General features: G+C 40.7%; 1 protein-coding gene across 3 annotated transcripts in view; it reads left to right on the top strand.

Annotated features, from left to right (window-relative positions):
* RPS6KC1 (ribosomal protein S6 kinase C1) overlaps positions 1-18,734 on the top strand; it is an 86,169-nt gene that overhangs the window by 24,984 nt on the left and 42,451 nt on the right. For 2 of the 3 annotated variants that reach the window (XM_015622444.3, XM_015622445.3), the window contains one exon: positions 13,334-13,452. In XM_015622444.3, the coding sequence (XP_015477930.1) occupies positions 13,334-13,452 (119 nt within the window). Of the gene's footprint in view, positions 1-12,355; positions 13,250-13,333; positions 13,453-18,734 lie in introns of those variants that run through there. The other variant, XM_033513298.1, reaches the window with a different exon arrangement.

Raw genomic sequence — 18,734 nt, 5'->3', positions numbered from 1 at the left:
AGGGGAAGATTTGTTCTTCCCTGGAGTGAATTCAGGATCTGTGTATTGTGCTTCTGTCCCACACAGATCAAATGAGTGAGATTAGAATTGTCCCTTTGTTTAACAGTGTACAGCACAGGTGCATTCTGCTGCTCCAGATCTGGACTTAGACATGAATGTATCAGACACACACAAGCAAGGAGCCTTTGCTACATCCCAGTGGGATGCACAGCAGTGGTCCAGACCTTCTGAACAGTTCTATCAATGGAAGTTACCTGCTGAGCTGATTTAATGGGGCCTGGCAAAAAATAATGTGTAGGTTGCTGATGAGAGCTAGAGTCATGAGCTAAGATATGTGCATAGCCTTTGCTTAAAGTATCTTATACTTTTTGGCAAAAGTAAATCTACCTCTTTTCTAGTCTCAGTGATGTCAGTAGGGTTGCTGCTTTGCTGCTTGTTGTGGCTTTTCAATGGCATTCTACCTTTCCTTGCTTGTGCTGTCAAAATATTTTTCATTCTTAGTGTAAAATATGCTGGCAGTCTTCTGTTGGAGAGCCCAGCTATTCTTTCTTTGCAAGTGTACTTTTTCATAGAGCTGTGGGCCATTCAGTTTTGATCTGCTGAAGGATATCCTATTTTGTCATAAATACTTTGGTCTGCCAGCCATGATGCAAGGCTGCCATGATGCTGTTTTGAACTGACAGTTCAAACTTCAACTTCAAAAGCTTTCTTTATTAAACAGTTTCAAACTGTTAGGGCATGAAAACAAGTCAGTCTATTGCACATCAGTTTTGCTGTGGTAATTATCATGTATACTTGAGTTGTGGCAGTGGTTAAACATGTTGGCTTTGAATTCATGGTAATCCTTAGGGCAGTACATTTGCTTTAAAGTTGTGAAAGACTTTTATTGCATGTAGGTGACTCGCTCAGCTCATGCATACGAACTTGTTAAACCAGAGTGGATTCTTACTTATATTTGCCAAAATTTCCTCCAAGGATTTTTCCTTTTTTTGCTGTTGACTAGCCACTTGTCCAGCTGCTTCAGACAAAAGTTAATCCTTTTCTCTTACCTACTTATTCCTGCTTTTCAGCCTAGGAAGAAATTCAAGGAATCTTAGAAATCTGTGATATTCTGCCCAATTTTCTTGATGCTACTCAGTGCAGTGGGAGTTACTAATGAATTTTTAGTGACGGTGCTTGTGTGGTGTGTGTCAGTGTTCCTGATGGATGAAGAAACATGTAACCAGCACCGGCACCTTTTTCTTTGCAGTCCCTGATACTGCCTCTGTATAGCACACAAGAGGGAGTTATGGGAATGTGTTGCATTTTAAGTGGCATCTTATCCCTTGGGATAACTGTACACAGAGTGGTTCCTAGCAGTTATCTCTTTTTTAATTTCTCTGTGTTACCCTGCATGGCTGTGAAGGAATATTCATTCTCTTCTGGACATTCAAACTAGATTTGGGTAGATCCAGCTCATTTTGTGTCCCATTCTCCTTGAAGCTTCTGTAAGCTGGCAGAGAGACACTGTTGCCCTCTTCATGACAGGGCTGGTCCAGATGTCTTCCTAGAAAGAAGACATGAAAAAAGAATGTGCTGTCTCGTGATCTATGAGGACAGTAAAAAAAACCAAAACAAACCCCCCAAAAAACCACACCCAAACAAAACTTTTTAATGTAGCTGCCTTGTGAAGGTAATGCGTTTAGCATTAATATGTGAACATTTAATGTGTATTGCATTGCACCTCATGTCTTCAGTTATTTAAACACCCCTAGTTATGTATTTCACACAGATAATAACATACTCCTTTCAAAGATAAGGATGGTGCAATTACTACAAAATGCTTCTGGTCTTCTGCCACTGGTTATTTTGCACCTGTTTAGAGCAAATAAGACTTGTAGCAGCTGAGGGTGAAACCCAGTGTTCATCGATCCTTACACACCTGTGCAGTGCCGTTGTCTCTGAGCACCGCCACTGCAGAACGCGTGGCCTCTGGAGCGGGCCGCAGGTGGCTTTTTCCCTGGAAAATGCAGCAATACGGGAACGCAGGCTTTGGCCACGAGGTGGCGGCAAGGAAATAGAAATTGCCGCCCGAGACTTGGAATCGGGCGGTTGTACCGGCGCCCGGAGATGGGGAAAGGAATGCCACCCATCCTCTGTGCTTCCAACTTGGGATTTGAGACTGTCCGCTTGCTCGGGTGCGAGACCTCTGTGAGCTGCTTTGGTGGGTGTGAAGGGTGAGGCTGTGGCTGGTACCAGTCGCTCCTCTGGGCTCAGCACAAGATCTGCTGCTCAAGGCTGCCTCCTCAAAGCCACGTAGGAGAAAGTTCAGTGCTGCAGGTTTATAGACCTACGCTGGTTAGTGTGAAGTAGGAGGCTTCCCTAAAGGCAGCCAAGCACACTTGAGCCTCTTGTATTACTGATGATTTTCCAGCTCTCTGAGCTGCTGGTGCTAATGTTGGGTGAGGCAGGTGTCTTATGTTTGAGAAATTGCCATCTTGACTTTGCTTTCAGCTGTGTGCACATGTTCTCAGATGTACAGTGCTGTTAATTATTCTGGGCAAGGTGCATATGTATTTTCTTTTGCTCGTCTCTTGCAGAGTTTAGTACTAAATCCTTTCATGTCCTATTTGTGGTCCTGCCAAGAGACCCAATTTTGTGTCCCTTGGGGAATGACTGCTGCCTGCATGCTCAGAGACTGGTGTATACCTTGGACTCTGGGCATCTCCTCCTTACACGTGTTTGGCCTACTTCTGCTCCATACACATCTTTAATATTAACCAGTTGTCAGTGGGAAGAAGGATGAAATCTTGGACTGGCAGTGTAGCCTTTGAACTGCACCTTTGTGCCTTCCTGTTTCACCAGAGCTGCCTTGCTTGCAGTGATGGGGAGTAGCTTCCATGATTTTCTATTTCTTATGAATATGTACCAATTCTGCTGTTCCTCTTGTCTTTTCTGGGCATTGCTGCATGCAGGGTTTGGAATCTTTTGGAAGACAGGTGTGTAAGGGTTGTGTAGGATGGTTCAACAATTCTCAAGGAGCTGAAACCTTCTAGAATTGAAGGTTTTTTGCCTTTTTAAGCATACCAAGTATGCTAACTGATAGAAACTTTGGCTCACAATTATAGCTGTTCCTTTGTTTTGTTAGCATGTCAAAGCATTTTGAGGTCAGTGCATTGCTTCAGGCCTAGTGATGGAAAAAAATGCACTAATCAATAGCAAGCCACCAACTTCTAGCTGGAAGTTAACTCTGTTTTATGCAAAGTAGTGCATTCCCTGACTTTGGTATAGGGCATAGCTTATGTTAGGAACAAGCAGATCATGAAATTATGGAGAGGGTTTTTTTTTTGTAATAAAGAAGGGAGTCCTGTTGGTATAAACTGCTCCTCTTTTTACACCCACAGCCATTCTTTAGTTATATCCATTATGGATCTGGTCAGTCTGAGGTGTGTGATGAGCAGAGTTAACCCTGCTGTTTACTGCTGTGTTTCAGTAACTTCAGGCATGTGAAGAAGCAAGAACACTGGACAACATGGCCAGCATAATTCACGTAGGAAAGTACAGGATCTCTTCCATGTGTTTTAGAAACCAAATGTGTTCATTGCTGGTCTGTCCATGTTGCACATTAACATCTGAAGGGAGATGATCCATTTACTCTGTCAGAGTTTCGGGATGTTTATTTTCACATGTGTAGCAGCTGTGGCTGGGCAGAATGAATATTGATTTAGTTTAGGCAGCATGAACCTTGTTGCATGAAGTATGTGATGCTTCTGGAGTGTCAGCAGCCACAAGCTGTTTTCCAGGTATCTCTGCTTTGTGTTAGGGATCTGCAAGTTCTGAATAAGCTGCTGGTGTCTTTGAAAGCAGACTGTGAATGTCAGTTTTGTACTGCTCCATGCTATTTTAATGTTTATCCAGTAAACAGAGCTGGAACAAAAATTACACAAATTACTGGAACTTTGCTAAAATGACTTTGACTTTTAACCCAGAAATGCACGTACAATGAAATGCTGGGAATACTTTGGACAGCTAGGTGATATTTTTGGATATACTGAAAACAAACCAACTTGTGTCTAATTACTGGGATTATGATGGACTATGATTTGAACTTGTGATGGAGCCAGGGATGCAAACAGGAGTATGCTTGACAGAATGCCAAGAAGACAGTACTTTATGGAAAGGGAAGCAGCCATGGCGTTCCACCAGCACATTTCTGGCTTCCTTTGCTTGTTTGTTGAATGGCACTTATGAAGACAACTTCTGTTACCACACAGTAGCTATTTTAAATTCCTTTCACTCTTGAAGGTCTCTGAGTAGTGTTCCTCATTGATGTTAACAGTTGCTGAGCTATCCAGCAGATGTGTCTGGTTGTGTCAATGTCTTTAAGAAAACAACAGACCTGTTTTCTGAGAAGGTGAATTGGAGTGTGAGCTGATGTCTGCAGGGAAACCCTCAGAGTTGTGCTGGACTCCACAGGGAGAGGTTGGTGATGGGATGACTGATGAAACTGTAATTCTTCCCACCCTAATTTTAGGCTTCTGTGTTCCTATGGTGTATTATCACTTGACCTGTTTGCTGTTGTAGTTTTATACTTCCACTGAGGCTGGAACCAGTCAAGGCAAAAACTTCCTGACCTGGTTCCTAGCAAAGGAGCCAAAACCCATTTCTGTTTCTGCTATTGGACTGTGAAGATGCTGTAGAACTTGGGCTGAGCTTTCTGTACAATGATACAAAGTGCTCCCTCTCTCCTAGTGCTTCATACAACCTTGAAATCATAGCTGCTGTTTCAGAAGAAAAGTGTATGACAGGATTTGCTGTTGATAAGCATCTGGATTAAGAATAGATGTTGGAAATACTATGGTTGGTTAAAAAAAATAATAATAAAAAAAAATATAGTATTTCACCATGCTGCCAATGATGCTGAAACACATGCTACTATGGAGTTTGAACTGTTCATAATTGGAATGTGTTGTTTTCCAAGCCCGTTGCTGACCATACAGAACTTCAGAGCAGATTAGTGCTGTAGGATCTTTCACTGTGCAGTACATGCTGGATGGACTACCCTGAGTGGTGTCATTACCTGTGTGAAGGTGCTGGGTTTAGGGACCTGGTTGTGGCAAAGCAGTAAAATACAGCGTGTGCCAGCGAAGTATGGTTAATGCATATAGTTAATGCCAGAAGCTGGTTGCTGTATAAATACAGCCAGATTCAGCTATGCAAAGAAACACTTAAGTTCCATTTAAGCTACAAGACTTCTCTGCTGATAAAGCCAGAGGCTGATAGAGGTCTGAGGCTGCAGGGCTTAGAGCCTTGCGATACACGTGAAAGTGAATTGTAACCTGCAATACTTGCAATACACCCAATGTGTTGGGTGTGATGCAGAGATGACTCTGAATGTGGTTACTTAGCATGTGGCTGTTAAAGAACTAATAAATATGTGACCAGGTGAGCCTTAGAAATCTCATTTTCCTTCCCTCTTGGGATAAAGCTAGCTCCATTGACTTGGTGGTATTCTGACCTTTGCAAGATTTGAGTCTTTCCTCATAGCAGGTCCTTGCCAGGTTGCTGCCTGTGCCTGGCCTCTTTGACAGCCGTCTCTTCAAGCCTGCACTGCCTTTTATCTCAGCTGTTGTTAGCCACAACACTTAGCTGCAGAGTGCAGGAATGTTCTTTTGACTATAGCTGTGTGGGGTGTCTGCCTCCCATCAGAAGCCCCAGTAGGGCTGCCACACTCCTTGCAGCATGCAGGGTAGACAGGGCAGACTGATCTAGGTTACAGTGCCGCTGCTGTCCGCAGGTGAGAAATTTGAAGTCTCTGGCTGCAGAATTCAATGCCTCAGGCACTGTAGGTGAACTGAGGCAAATTACTAGCTGGAATAGAAAAATTGCATAGATAGGTTTAAGGGCATGATACTGCATGATAATCAGTGCTCTGATTATCTCCCAAACAGTTCCTGCATATACAGCTTCTCTCTTTTCACATCCTCCTTTTCTCTTTTCCTGTCCTCTTTCCCTCTTAACTCTTCCAGTATCTTTAGCTTCAGAGCTGTGTAGAAGGACTAGTATAGGTTTGATCTCTACAAGGCCTGCCGCTGGCTCTTCTGTTTTAGAGATTTTTGTAATTGCTTGGGGAAAAATACCATTTCCCATAGTAGTATATAAAAGTACATATGAATTGTGTTTAATACATAAATATCAGTAGTATTAGACTGTTGGGATTTACGAATCTCATAATTGGGTTTTTTCACTCTGCCTTTTTCTTTTTTATCCCCTGAAGTACTTTACTTCAAACTGTTCTTACTTGAAGGGGTAGGTATCTGTGTTCCTGTGTGCCTGGGTTACCTCTGCTCTGAGGCAAGGGATGTTTGTGGATGCTAATTCTAATTTGAACTTGTCCTTTTAGTCAAGATGGAGGAGTGCAGAGAACTTGGAAATTTCCTCTCTCCTGTGGTGGTGGTGGTGGCCTGTATAACTTCTTTCCTTACTCTGACTATCAGTGCTCTTCCCCTGTTCCCATGGTGCTTGTGTTGGAGGACTTGCTGCTGCTGTCACCATTTTGTTCCCTGCTCTATGCTAGTTTAGAATATTTAGAATAAAACTAGAAAGAATATTGCTAATTTTCCAGAATGTCACTGCTTGTCCTTCTGTCTTGAAACACTTAGAGGGTTTATTGCCTTCTGAAGTAGTTCAACAGAAGAATGTTCAAGAATATTTGTTGTATTAAGTCTTACTTTGGTGAAATACCTTACTGTTAGGACTAGTAGTATTAGCAGATAGATGGGAAGTTAGGACTTTCCTCCCTGAAATGCTGGGTGCTGTGACCATTAATTTTATTTTTTTCCAGGCAGTTGTACATGCACATGAAAAGCTGCCACCACTTTGTGGATTTAACATAAGAGTTTCTCTAGAAGCAGATGTTTGTTGATTAGCATTTCTGGCAAGTTACATTTCTTATCTTCAGTTTTATTGCCTCCTGCTTTACTGGTCACTCAAACACATTTCACCCACACCATTATTCTGTGTAATCTTAACTTCAGCAAATATGCCTACATTTTTTTGTTTTTTCCCTAGGGAGAAATGTCTTTACCTAGAGATTTACATGGCAGGTGTGTGGCCATAGCTTTTCTGCAGGATGCAGAACTGGCAACATCATAGGAAATGTAGATCTCTAAGGGTCTCAGGCAACCTGCAATGAAGATGATGTGTGTAACATATGGACATAATAGCTACCAGCACACTAGAAAGTTGGAAGAAGAATTTGTCACAAATTTGTGCTTTAGTGTGAAAGGTTTAACTTTTAAGTGGCTTTTCTTCTTGGTTGATAGAGAGCAGTGCTGTCCCAAATCTTCAGAGAAGCAAGAAAGAATGGTTCTGATAAATGTGTTGCATCTTAATAAATTTCAGCTCTCTCAAAATGTTAAGAGAAAAAAAAAAAGAGGAAAAAAAGTTGATAAAAAAAGAGGAAAAATGATCACTTCAAGCTGTTTTATCATAATGGGCTTAACCTTTGTCTTATTTTTTAATATTTACATTTTTTTTTCAGCTGCAGAATTTGATCAGCACCTCAAAGGAACATGCAGTTCATATAATGTAAAGCATACTAGAGCTGATGAGGCAGTGGTCTTATTTCACAATTCCAAACCCCCACCTGCTGCTAAAATCTATAGCTCTTTCCTTGATGCTGCAGTATCTGTCTACCCCAGCACCTGCCACATTTCACTTAAGTAATTGTTTGAAAATTAAAGGTTACCCACCCTCCTGTGAAAGTTGGTGGAGACTGGTTCCAAAATCAGCAGCTTTTCCCTTTCCTGAAATAAATTTTGGGGTTATAAAACAGTGTCCAAAGTCATCACAAACCTGTGCTGGATTATGAGTCGCATTGTCACTTACGGTGTGCCTGAGCTTTTGTTTGGCTAATATGGACAAAGGAGTCTGCTTCACATGATGTAAGAAGTGTTTGCCCTAAGAAGAACAGAGGTCCTCTTGAACCAATTAGGCAAAAATAACAGCTGGGCTACCCACTAATAAGGAAGGTGCTGCTAAACCTCTTTTCATTGTGAGAAGAAATAAATCTTTTAAGGCTTACTCCCTTGCATTTTTATAGAGAGCAATTCTTTGAAAAATTCAGCAATCCAGCTGGGTGATATGTGCAGGAAGACTGTGAAGAAGATAAAGAAACTTTTAAAAATAAAAAATGGTATTATAGCTGTTAGATTTGGCAATTATAAATGTTTCATTGAAGATTTCAGTATTTAGAGAAAGTTTTACTGTTTAAATTGTTAAGAACGTGGAGTTTGGGGCTGGCACAACAGGCAGTCTCACACAAGTTCCTTGTAGCTTGTTCTGGAAGAGGATATTCCTTCCTGGAGCAAATCTCTTCTGATATCTTCTTTAAAGGAAGGCAGCCCACATGTATTTTTAGTAAGTCTGAGAGAAAAGCAGGAAGAGGAGGTCACAGAGGATTGGGACAGGTGTTACCAACTGTATGGCCTTACTTTTTCTGTGAAAATACCTCTGTCCTGGCCAAGCACCTACTCAGACAACCTATGTTGCCCTGACAGATTAACTCTTGCTGAGGAACACCTCTTAACACCTCAAGGGGGATGATTTGGAACTGGTCGGGCACAAAGAAAGGAAGGGATATCTAGAATTCCTGGGGGGGTGCTACACATCATTATTTGCTGATTATTTTTGGGGTTTTTCTATATATGTTAGTAGCAAGTGGCAGGTGGAACTATCTTTATCATCAAGAGGGAAACAGATCTTCACCATGACTTCATCCTGAGCCCTTGGAGGAGAAAAGTTGCACCCCAGAGCAAGTCTGACAGCACTACTGTGCTTCTGAGATGTGTTCTCTTTATAGCATCCCAGATTATTTGAGGAAAAAGTTTTTTGTCCATGGTCTTTACTGACCAAATTTTTTAAAATTTGTCTAAGCTGATTGAATATGGCCCCCTTTCAATAGCTTTTTGCTGTTACTACCTAAACATACGTAATTTCCTATATGATAGAATTACAGGAGATTTGGTGTGTGAATAAGCAGTTAACTGAGCCGAACACTTCTGCATTGAGTTAGCTGATCTCCCAAAGGTGTATCCTCTTCTGAGGTACTGTGAAGTGTGGGTGAAAACTCTGAGCAGAAGACAAGCAAGAATTTTGCTAGTTTTCCAAATTCCACTGCTGTACACTTCCACATGGCTGTGGAAGGGCTGCTTCTTTGTGTTTTTCATTCAAATCAGTGCACTATTGGCAAACAATCAGACAAGTCACAGAAGAAGTCAGTGGCACAATACTTCTGATATTTGTGGTTTTCCTCTGTCAAACCCTCAAAATCATTTGAATGTTGTTAGGAATATCCATATTTGTAAATATATTGTAGCTGAGCTGTCTTTGGAAAAGTAAATTAAAGAACAAATTTTAAATCATTGGCTGCTGTCCTAATGTCCTGGCTTGCTGTTACTTTGGTCAGCGGGTGGCCTGGTCAGCCTTTCCAAAGCCAATTTTCATTTTAAGATATTTCTTTGAAATAGGCAAAGCCTTTGGAAAATGAGGGAGCAGCCTGCTTGTGCTTATGTGTGTGGATGAAGGCTTATATGTGCAACAAAGTAGCTGTAGAGTTTTTATATTCTGTTTGCAGTAATAGTAAACAGAGCATCTAAAATAACCACTTGCACATTGCAACAAACACATCATCATTTGCTTAAAAAGAGTTATAATTACAGTTGACGAAGCATGGACACCATAAAAAATGCATTAGTTTGGCTTGACACATTAATTACCTGTTTTTGCAGATGTTTTTATATATTGTTGTGCGAACAGTTTACAAAATAATTACGGGAAAGTCATATGGAAAATAAACTAAGTGGGTGGTTTCTCGCCTTAATATTTTCATTCATGTGAATCTGTGTGAGGCACAGCTGCTCTGTAGCAAATGCAGAGAGAGAAAGAGAGAGAGACAGGGAATCTTGAGGGGTTTTTATTCTAAGGTCTCTATGATCAGCCTTGCTGCACTTTTATATCTTGCTTTAGCAGTGTAGTTTTTAAAAGTGTAAAATGACATTGCTGATTTAATCCCAGTGATCAGGAGAGGGGAGATGCTTTGATCCTGATCAGATGCAACATAAATCTTCTAGTATCTAGGAAAATAAATGAAAAATCAATATTATTTTAAGCAGGATGATCTTTTATGAGCAGTTGTAAAGATTCATCAAAGCCTTTGACACAGTTTAAACATTTCCTGTTTGCTGCCATTTAAAGAAAAATGCCTTTCAAGTTTAAATTGTAATTAGAGAGATACCTCTTTAGATTATTGTGGGCTAACCATAGAATGGAAATAGGAGCTCAGTATGCTCACACAATATTTAAATCAAAAGTTCTTAACTAGGAATAAATGATTATTCCTAATTTATTATAAAATAAAATTGATGCATTTGAAAAGACACATTTTACATAACTAAAACCAGTATTTCATGGCAAAATGTAACATTGCATTTAAAAAAATCCATGAAGTCTGAATCACAGCTTTGACATCTGTCAGATATAAGGATTTGTTCTAGTACTGTGTTTTAGTGATTTGTTTGGTTTTAAGTGAACAGTTCTATGACCTCGAATTTGGCATAAATGCTAAAGATTATTTTTAGCTTAATGGGGTCTTTATTGTTACTCTCTGTGTTTGAGGCTTTTTAAGTAGCATTTATTTGTTTATTAAATTTATATCCTGTATTTATTTACAGATTTTTATGAGATATTGGCTGTTTAAATGGGAATTTCTATTGCAATGTAGTTTTTAGATTTTCGTGGTTAAACTATTGCAAAAAAGAATAATAAAAAAAAAGCCCAAATCCTATTTCTGTAAACCTAATTCTCAGTCATCCACCTGTTAAAGTATTCAGAGACTGAACTGTTAATGATCTTATCCACAAATATGATGCAAGAACTTGTTGAATAAATGTTATTTTGTGAATCCACACCCTTTTTTAGGGCTGAAGATTTTAATGAGGGGAGCAGTTTGCAAAGGTTATTTAACAAATTGCTTGGGAAGGGAAAGTAGAAGGACAACTGAAATTAATGTGTTGTGAAAGTAGGGAGAACAAAGACACCTCTAAGGGGACATCCTAGCTGGTTTGCATTAATTACTGTAAAATTACTGAAGCATTGGAAAAAAGCAAGAAACATCCAAACTAATCCAAATCCATATAACTAACAATTAAGCAGTAAGCTTGACTTTTATCATCACCTTAGACACTAATCTGGCAGTTTTCTAGCAGCCTGCTTGAAGGAAATGCTGGCTGAAGAGTTTATTGCTGCAGGTGTCTTGTAGTGCCTGAGCAGCTGCCTCTTGGTCTCTCAGGGAGGACCTGGGTGCTCACCAGTGCATCGGCAGGAGAAAGTTTCATGGTGCTTTAACACTAGGTGTAGAGGTGAAAACAAGTTAGTCCTGTTTTATGAAATTGCAACACAATGCTTACAAAAAAAATACTGTGTATCTACTCTCTGTTGATAATGCCAACTTCAGCTTCACAGAGTTGAGTGATATTATTTTTTTTAATCCTAAATGAGAGTAAGACTGGCAGTCTTATCAAGGGAACTTTTTACCAAGGTTCCCCATGGTCTTCAGAATGAGAGAAATTCCTGAGATATTGATAAATATCTATAATATTGTATGCTGAATGTGCACTGAATTTCTGTCTGTCTCAAACCAAATGTAGACAAAGGTGTTTGCAGAGCAGTCTTGTGTCTGTATCCAAGGAGGGGACAATGGCTTTTCCCGCCTGCTGTGAGGTGGATGGTAAAATTTGCAAGAGATCACTTATCCCAGGACTTGGAGTAGACCCAAAGTCTCTTCTGCATACTTTTGATGGAGTCTGGGTGTGATGGTTCTGTGTGTTTAGGTAGTCTCTAGTTGTGATATGAAAGGAATGGGAGTCTCTATTTTAAAACAATCCACCTTGAGCCCTACCTTTAATTCTGCCCTTGAAAATCTCAGTGTCTTACACATTGCCACAATTGGCCCCTGAAAACCTCCTGCAGTAATTTCTGAATGCAAGCATTCGCACAGTGAGTTCTCTGTCAGAAATTCCATAATAAGCTTCCCTTTTTTATGAGACTCGTTATTGATAACCCACAACAATCCTGTTTTTTTTCTTATCAGTTACAAAGTTTCTGGCTGAACTCCTTCAAGGTTACACTCGGTTCCTTTCATGGCCCGGTGATCGGCGTCTTACGAGTTTCAGTCTTCATTAATGTTTGTTATCTGCCGTTGGTTGGGATTTGTGTATTTGTGTGTTTAATTTATTGCCTCTCCTGTTCCTTGCCTGGTCTTTCATGTGGAGTAGCTGTTGAGTTGCAGTTCCTTGCCCTGTTTGAGCATCGGTTTGAGAGGTGCTGACTTGCACCTGGCAGCGCAGAGCCTGTCACAGTCAAGGCTTTGTTTCTGCAAGGCTTGGATGGCCTCAGTTAGGGTTGGGAGAGACTGTCAGGGTCACGTCAAGTCTGTGCTGTCCTTCAGTCTTCTCCTGGGACGTTTGCCTCTTTCTTTTTTCCAGCGTAATAATCTCATTCCTCTGTTACAACAATGGTGTCTCACAGTGTGTTATCTTTGCTTGGTGGTTCGCTGGTTGGGTGTTGCCATCACAAGTTGAGTCTGTTACAGCAATGTATCACTCAGAATCTGAATGCCTAAACCAAATGGAAAGCTTCAGAGTGAATTCAGAGTTTGTGTGGTAGCATGTGGTTCTCACCAAGAGTTTGGGTAGATGAGAAATAATACAATTGTCCTCTAGCCATCTGGAAAGTGAAGGAGTTAGTGCAACTGCGTATTGCTTTCTTCCCATGTTACCCCAGGACAAGAGGCAAGGGATGTATAGCACTGAAAAGCTGTGAGCAGGAGTTCTTAGTGTCTGTCCTCAGTTGCCTTCTTGCTTTTAATAGCATTTCTAGACTTCATGTATTAGGTAAGTCCATACTGGAAACCTGAGGAAAAAATAAGTTTGTTGTTTTGTTGTAAACATCTTATTCTGTCTTTCCAAATTGATTTTCCTTTTTGGAATACAGGGTTTGGATCAAGGGTTTGTTTCAGCTCTTACTTATGTTACCATAAGAACATATACCAAATCACAGAAATATTAGGAAAGGCTTTTTGTTTACCTTAGTCTACAGCAAGGCTTAATTTGTTTTTTTTTTTTGTAGAACTCTGAGATCATAGTACTGGATTTTTAGAAGACAAATATCTTTAGGTTTGATTGTGAATAACCCAAACAAAATCAAAAAGGTAGAATCAAATTACTCATGTGCTTTGATTACTTAGTACACCTCTCTCTTTATAGAAAACATACCTTTTTTTTCCTTCATTGAGGTGAATCAAGTCCAACTCGTCGAGAAGCAGTGAAAAGGAAGACTGCAGAATACCTTATGCGTGCTGAAAAAATTTCCAGTCTCTACCATAGAAGCTCTGAAGATGCATCTGTTTCTATGGTAGGCTTGAATTAATTTTTTTCAGAATTCATAATTAAGTAGCAAAGGATATTCAAGCTTAAGGCTCAAAAGCTGTCTAGAATTTGTCTTTTGGGATGCCCAAGGAGTATTTTGATGCTGTGTTTCTTTTAAGTTGCCATTGTTTCTGATTCTTAATAATGTTACAAGTTTTTGGTTTAATACAGGACTGGTTTTCACATGCTTTCCTACTGCTCATGGTTGATGATATAGACATTTTTCTGAATCATGCTGAAGAATCTAAAGGTAAAGCAGAAAACCATACTAGAATGTAACATTTAATTTGACTTTTCCATGAGAATATTGGTTGGTCCTGTAGGGAGGGAGAAGCCTGTTGGTTTCTTTAGCCTAGCATATAGTGATGTATCGCAAGTGAGTCAAGCACAGGGTAGAGGGTATCAGATTAATTTTCCACATAACAGGTCTTTAATAGAATAGAAGTTCTTCCTGATACTTTCAAACATCTCTCTTGGATATGCTTGTGGGATCATCTCCTTCTTGATTTTTGAGAAGTTTCTGTGCTAACTTCCATTTTCTTGAGCAGAATACCCTTAATCTATGCTTCTACAAAAGACAAACGAAGCTTGTTCTAAGATATCCTCAATAAATAGATAAATTGCCCTTCCTTAAACAGTTCCTTTGGGATTTATCTGTTTCTACTTTAGACTTTTACTGCAGTCATGTTAAACTGTTATTGTCAATGACTGCTCTATTGCAGTAAGTATAAAAGCTACAAACTTCCTGACTCTCTAATATCAAGGGATAACAAAAGGGATAGAAGATTATTGCTTCTTACTTTGCACAGATCTAAAAATGCTTTAAGGAGGTGACTGCTGCAAAAATTGGAAGCCTTCTAAAAGCTGTCTGTCTAATAAGTAAATTTAAAAAGCAAAGACACTGATTTTTTTAAGGGTAGATTTTTTCATGTTGAGAGCCCACAAGTACAATTTTGAGGATGTTCCAATTGGGATATATTTTGTGAGGCTTGGAGTCTTGCTGTTGCTATGAACTGTACTTTGAACAATTTAATATTTTGGACAGATACGAACTCCTACTAGGTATTCTTTCTTTGGGTCAAACACCCCTGAAAATGGGGAAGAAGCTATATTGAATGGAATCCTCAGTGTGTTTGGAAACTGAAGAACAAGAGAAAAAAAAAATCCATGAACAACCTATTTTTGCCTTTTTATAAGTTTAAAAACTAACTGTGGTTGGGAAGGAGGAAGAAATAGGTTGCATTTTTCTGTGTGAACTTGAGAGGTAAAGTATTTCCTCTTTCATGCTGTACTGAATAAGACACATGCCTTCTTTGCAGATCCAAAGTAAAGCAGATTTAATTGGGATAAGACAAGAAAAAAAACCAGGTAGAATAAAAAAAAATTCTCCTTCTGTGCTGAAACTCAAAATGGACAAATTACAGCAAATCGTGTTTCGTACAAAGTGTTGCACCTGACTGATTTTCCTGTTTACTAAAAAAGGCCATGCAGCCATGATTTAGCCTTGTTTTTTCATAGGCTTGTACATGTATTTTTAATGTCCTTTTTTGCTGCTCTTCATAATGCATAAATTTTACTTTTTTCTTAGAATTTTGGAATTTGCTGATATCGAGGGCAGATGGTGCTTATTGGTCATGATGGCTGTGGTGATAAATAGCTTGTCTCTTGTTCATAGCTGAAAAGTTACCTGGTAGAAGGACTTAACTCCCAAAATTATTGTGAGGGTAGTGGTAGGGACCACAAAGAATTGGCATGCTCTGTGCTTTTGCTCAAAGTCTTAAGGAAAATGAGGAATGTAACTGTTCTTGCATGTTGGTCGCTGAGCAGACCTGAATTTTTGCACCTTAGTTACTGCTTAGGATTTTTACTGCCCAGGATAGTTTATATTGGACTTTGCATGACTTATTCCACTCCATATGGACAGTGATAAGTGTAGTGAAAGAACCTGCATCTATATAGAATGTGATTCTTGGGAGATACCCGTGGCAACTTGCAGATACTTTGTGTCCTTCTATTAAAGATATTAAGTCCATGATGGGCATGGTTAGTGCAGTGCCTGGAGGAGTGGCAGAGTGCAGTTTTGTTATGGAAAGCATGGTTCAGTGCAGGGGCTGTCACGAGCAGTGGGGATGCTGAGACCATTTGCCACTTGGAGGAAGAGGTCTGGCTAGTAAATGGGCGTGGGCATTCAAAGCAAAGTGCTCTTGTTCATGACTTGGTGTCAGAGGGCAGAACTGCTTTGCCACCCCTGTCTGCTTTAGGTGGCTTTGTGTTTATTACTGTGCCCTTAAAAGGAGCAGTCATGGGCATCAGCATCAGAACTAGGCTGACCTGTCCTCCTTACCCATGGAATTTTACTTCCTTCTGCTCCACCAGGCCAGAAATCTGTCCAACAAGGGAAGAGGTAAGCTCAGAAGTGCAGATTCAGTTATTGCCCTGCACTTCACAGCCTGTCAGATCTCCCAAAGGCTTGGGATGCCAGCCATGTGCTGAACCACCTGCAGCAGTCTCAAAAGCCTGTGCCTGTTAAATGTGCCCAAGCTACCCCTTTGCAGGTAAAGCACAGAGGCTGGCTTTTCCCTGGGGCCCAGGGCAAAGAGAGCCATTCTTTCATGGCTGGAAGTGTTAGGCCCTCGCCCCTTCCAAGACCAGATTTTCCCAAAGAGGCAAAAGTCTGGTATTTGAGAGCTGAGAAGCAAAATTGTCTTTGATGTCATGGAAACCAAATAAAGAACAACTACTTTGTTACTTTTCAGCAGTGTAGCTCTCAAGGATAGCATCCTTAGCAACCACTCTGCTGCTTGCAAGTGGTGAAGAGAGGAATACAGGAAGATGGTGTTTGGAGAATCCTTGGCATTGTTAAAGAAAGGTTTTAGGTAGAGGGCTTAAAAGAAAGATAGGGAATTGACTCGACTGTGACCTTGATCTGGGAACTCATCTGAGTGTCTTGTAAATATTGAGAAAAGCCTTGCTGTGACCCATAAGAGTAGGAGATATAGAGACAGCTCCTGGAGCTTTTAAACAGGCATGTGGAGTTTCTGGAAAAAGTTGCAGCAAATGCTGTCCTTTTCTTCTTCCTTTGATGTAGCACAGCAGCCTCAAGGACTGTCTCCTGAACAAGTGCTGCAGAGTGCTGTGTAAGAGCAGCACTGGGTCATTTTGCAGATTCTCAAGCTGCATTTTCTCCTCCGCCCCTTTATAAGAAGCATCTTTGGGGAGCCACCTTCAAGCCTGCGTGGAAGCTGCAGCAATATCCTCTGAAACACACTGTATTGACCATCAGAAAGCTGGAGTTTTGCATAGCTGTCAGCTGCAAAGCCCAGCACAGCTGCTTGTGCAGGCTGTGGGGCCATTTTAACTTTGGTAGTTTCTATAAAGCGTATTTTTTTCCCTCTTTGAAATTAGTTCTGAGTCTACTTATGCCTAACTTCATATATTCAGAGTTGTTTCTTTTTGTACCATTATGAAAGCTGTTGTCTTTTAAAATGTCAATTATTTTTGATTTTCAAAGCCATTTAGTAACAAGACGTACATGCAAGCCTGATGCCCAAACAGAAGAAGCAAACTTTGTGGTTTCCATATCTCCCTAAAATTCTCATTAAATGTGCATGAAAATTACATGAAGTAAAAAGAAAATCCACTGCTGTAGTTCTGTGAGATATAAATTTAAGATAAAATGAGAGATTCAAATAAGAGTCTCAAATTCTAGGATCACATCCAAGGTGTGTCCCAGCTTCAGGAGAGGTGCATTTTCCAACTGGTGCTTGCTGAGGACCTTCTGAAGCACATTGTAGTTCTCTCTGGTTCAGATGCAGGCAGAAGTCCAAGCTGGTTTTCTCCTGGTGCAGAGAGAGGAAGGAGTAAGGATGTTTGCCAGACCAGGAGAGCTGGAAGCACTGTCACACCCATGAGGCACATACCAGTGTATCTGCATCAAAACAAGGCATTTCCTTGCTGCAAGTGAAGATCTGGCTATGCTACAGGTAGACAGTTACTGAAATCATCAGACTTGGACCTTGGAATGGCAAGGGGAAATTGCATTTTGATGTGCAGGTCTGCACTGGTGTTCATGAAAGTTCTCTTTTCCTATCCTGAGGGTCTGTGGTGACTGATGTCAAAGGTGGCATCATTAGCAATTAAATTAGCAGAGCTTTCTGGGTGAAAGAATGAAGAGGGGAAAATAAAGATCAGATATTTAATTAGAGGGAAATCCAGGGAAAATAGCAGTTGCACTGGGGAAGCTTTGAGAGACCAGTGCGAGGGGCATCACTGCTGGAGCACATGGGTTGCTTTGAGCAACCAAGGAAGGACCAGGACTCCACCATTCCTCATGTTTCATTGCATCCCAGGAAGTAAAGGGGTGCAAGTAACCCCCACCACAGATTCTGGGGTGTCCCCAGCCTGAGATGTACACGTGATGTGGTTTTTGGGGTTTTCCTGTGCAAGACCAGGAGTTGGATCCTTGTGAGTCCCTTCCAACTCAGGATATTCTGTGATTTCCCATCAAATGGTATCTGTGTCACTGGGGTAGGGATAGTGCTCCTGCCTTAACTTGAGGTTAACATGAAATGTCCTTTCTCTTACCTGACTGGTGGAGTACTCCTCTGTCTCCCCCTGCTCTTCTACCTTCTGGCAGTGATGCCAAAGCTGAGGCAAGGGCTATTCCCATATTCCTTGTGCAGCTTGCAGAACCAGAGCTTTCCAAAGGCAGGCAGTGGCTACAGGCTGGGTCTTTGCAGGAGCATCACAATCAGCATCAGCCTTTTCTACTTGAAATTTACACATGGTAAAAGGTGATGGTGGGAGGGGAACTGGTGATGCCTATCCTAACTCTGGATAAATCCAGCTGTGCAGCTCAGAGTGTAGTCTGGAAATAGAGAAGGCCTGACCACAACAGAGAAGATTCTGGGATACCTGAGCAGCATGCTGAGTATTTGGACTTGCTGCTGAGGGCCTTCTGAAGGCAGAGGTAGCCTGACACTTTGTTCAGAATATTTGTCTCATTTCTAAAGGCAAATGAAGCTTTAGATTTTTTTTATCCTCCTTCCTGTATTTTTTTTGTTCCTCTGTTTTTTGATGAGAGCGAGGGTTTTTAGTTATTTTTCTTATTGCTGCCTAGATGCTGAGCTTGGATTTTTACTCTATTCAGAGGAGCAGGCTGTTTCAGAGTGCTTAATTGCTGTAGTTTTGGGAATTGTTCTGGGAATTTAGAGTTTGCATCCAGCCTGCTTCACAACAGAATGTGATGCCTCCCCATCATTGGGCTCT

Source organism: Parus major, chromosome 3 (genome assembly GCF_001522545.3).
Source record: "Parus major isolate Abel chromosome 3, Parus_major1.1, whole genome shotgun sequence".
Taxonomy (NCBI): Eukaryota; Metazoa; Chordata; class Aves; order Passeriformes; family Paridae; genus Parus; species Parus major.
The sequence above is the reverse complement of the archived record's forward strand: the minus strand, read 5'-3'. Positions and strand labels throughout refer to the sequence as shown.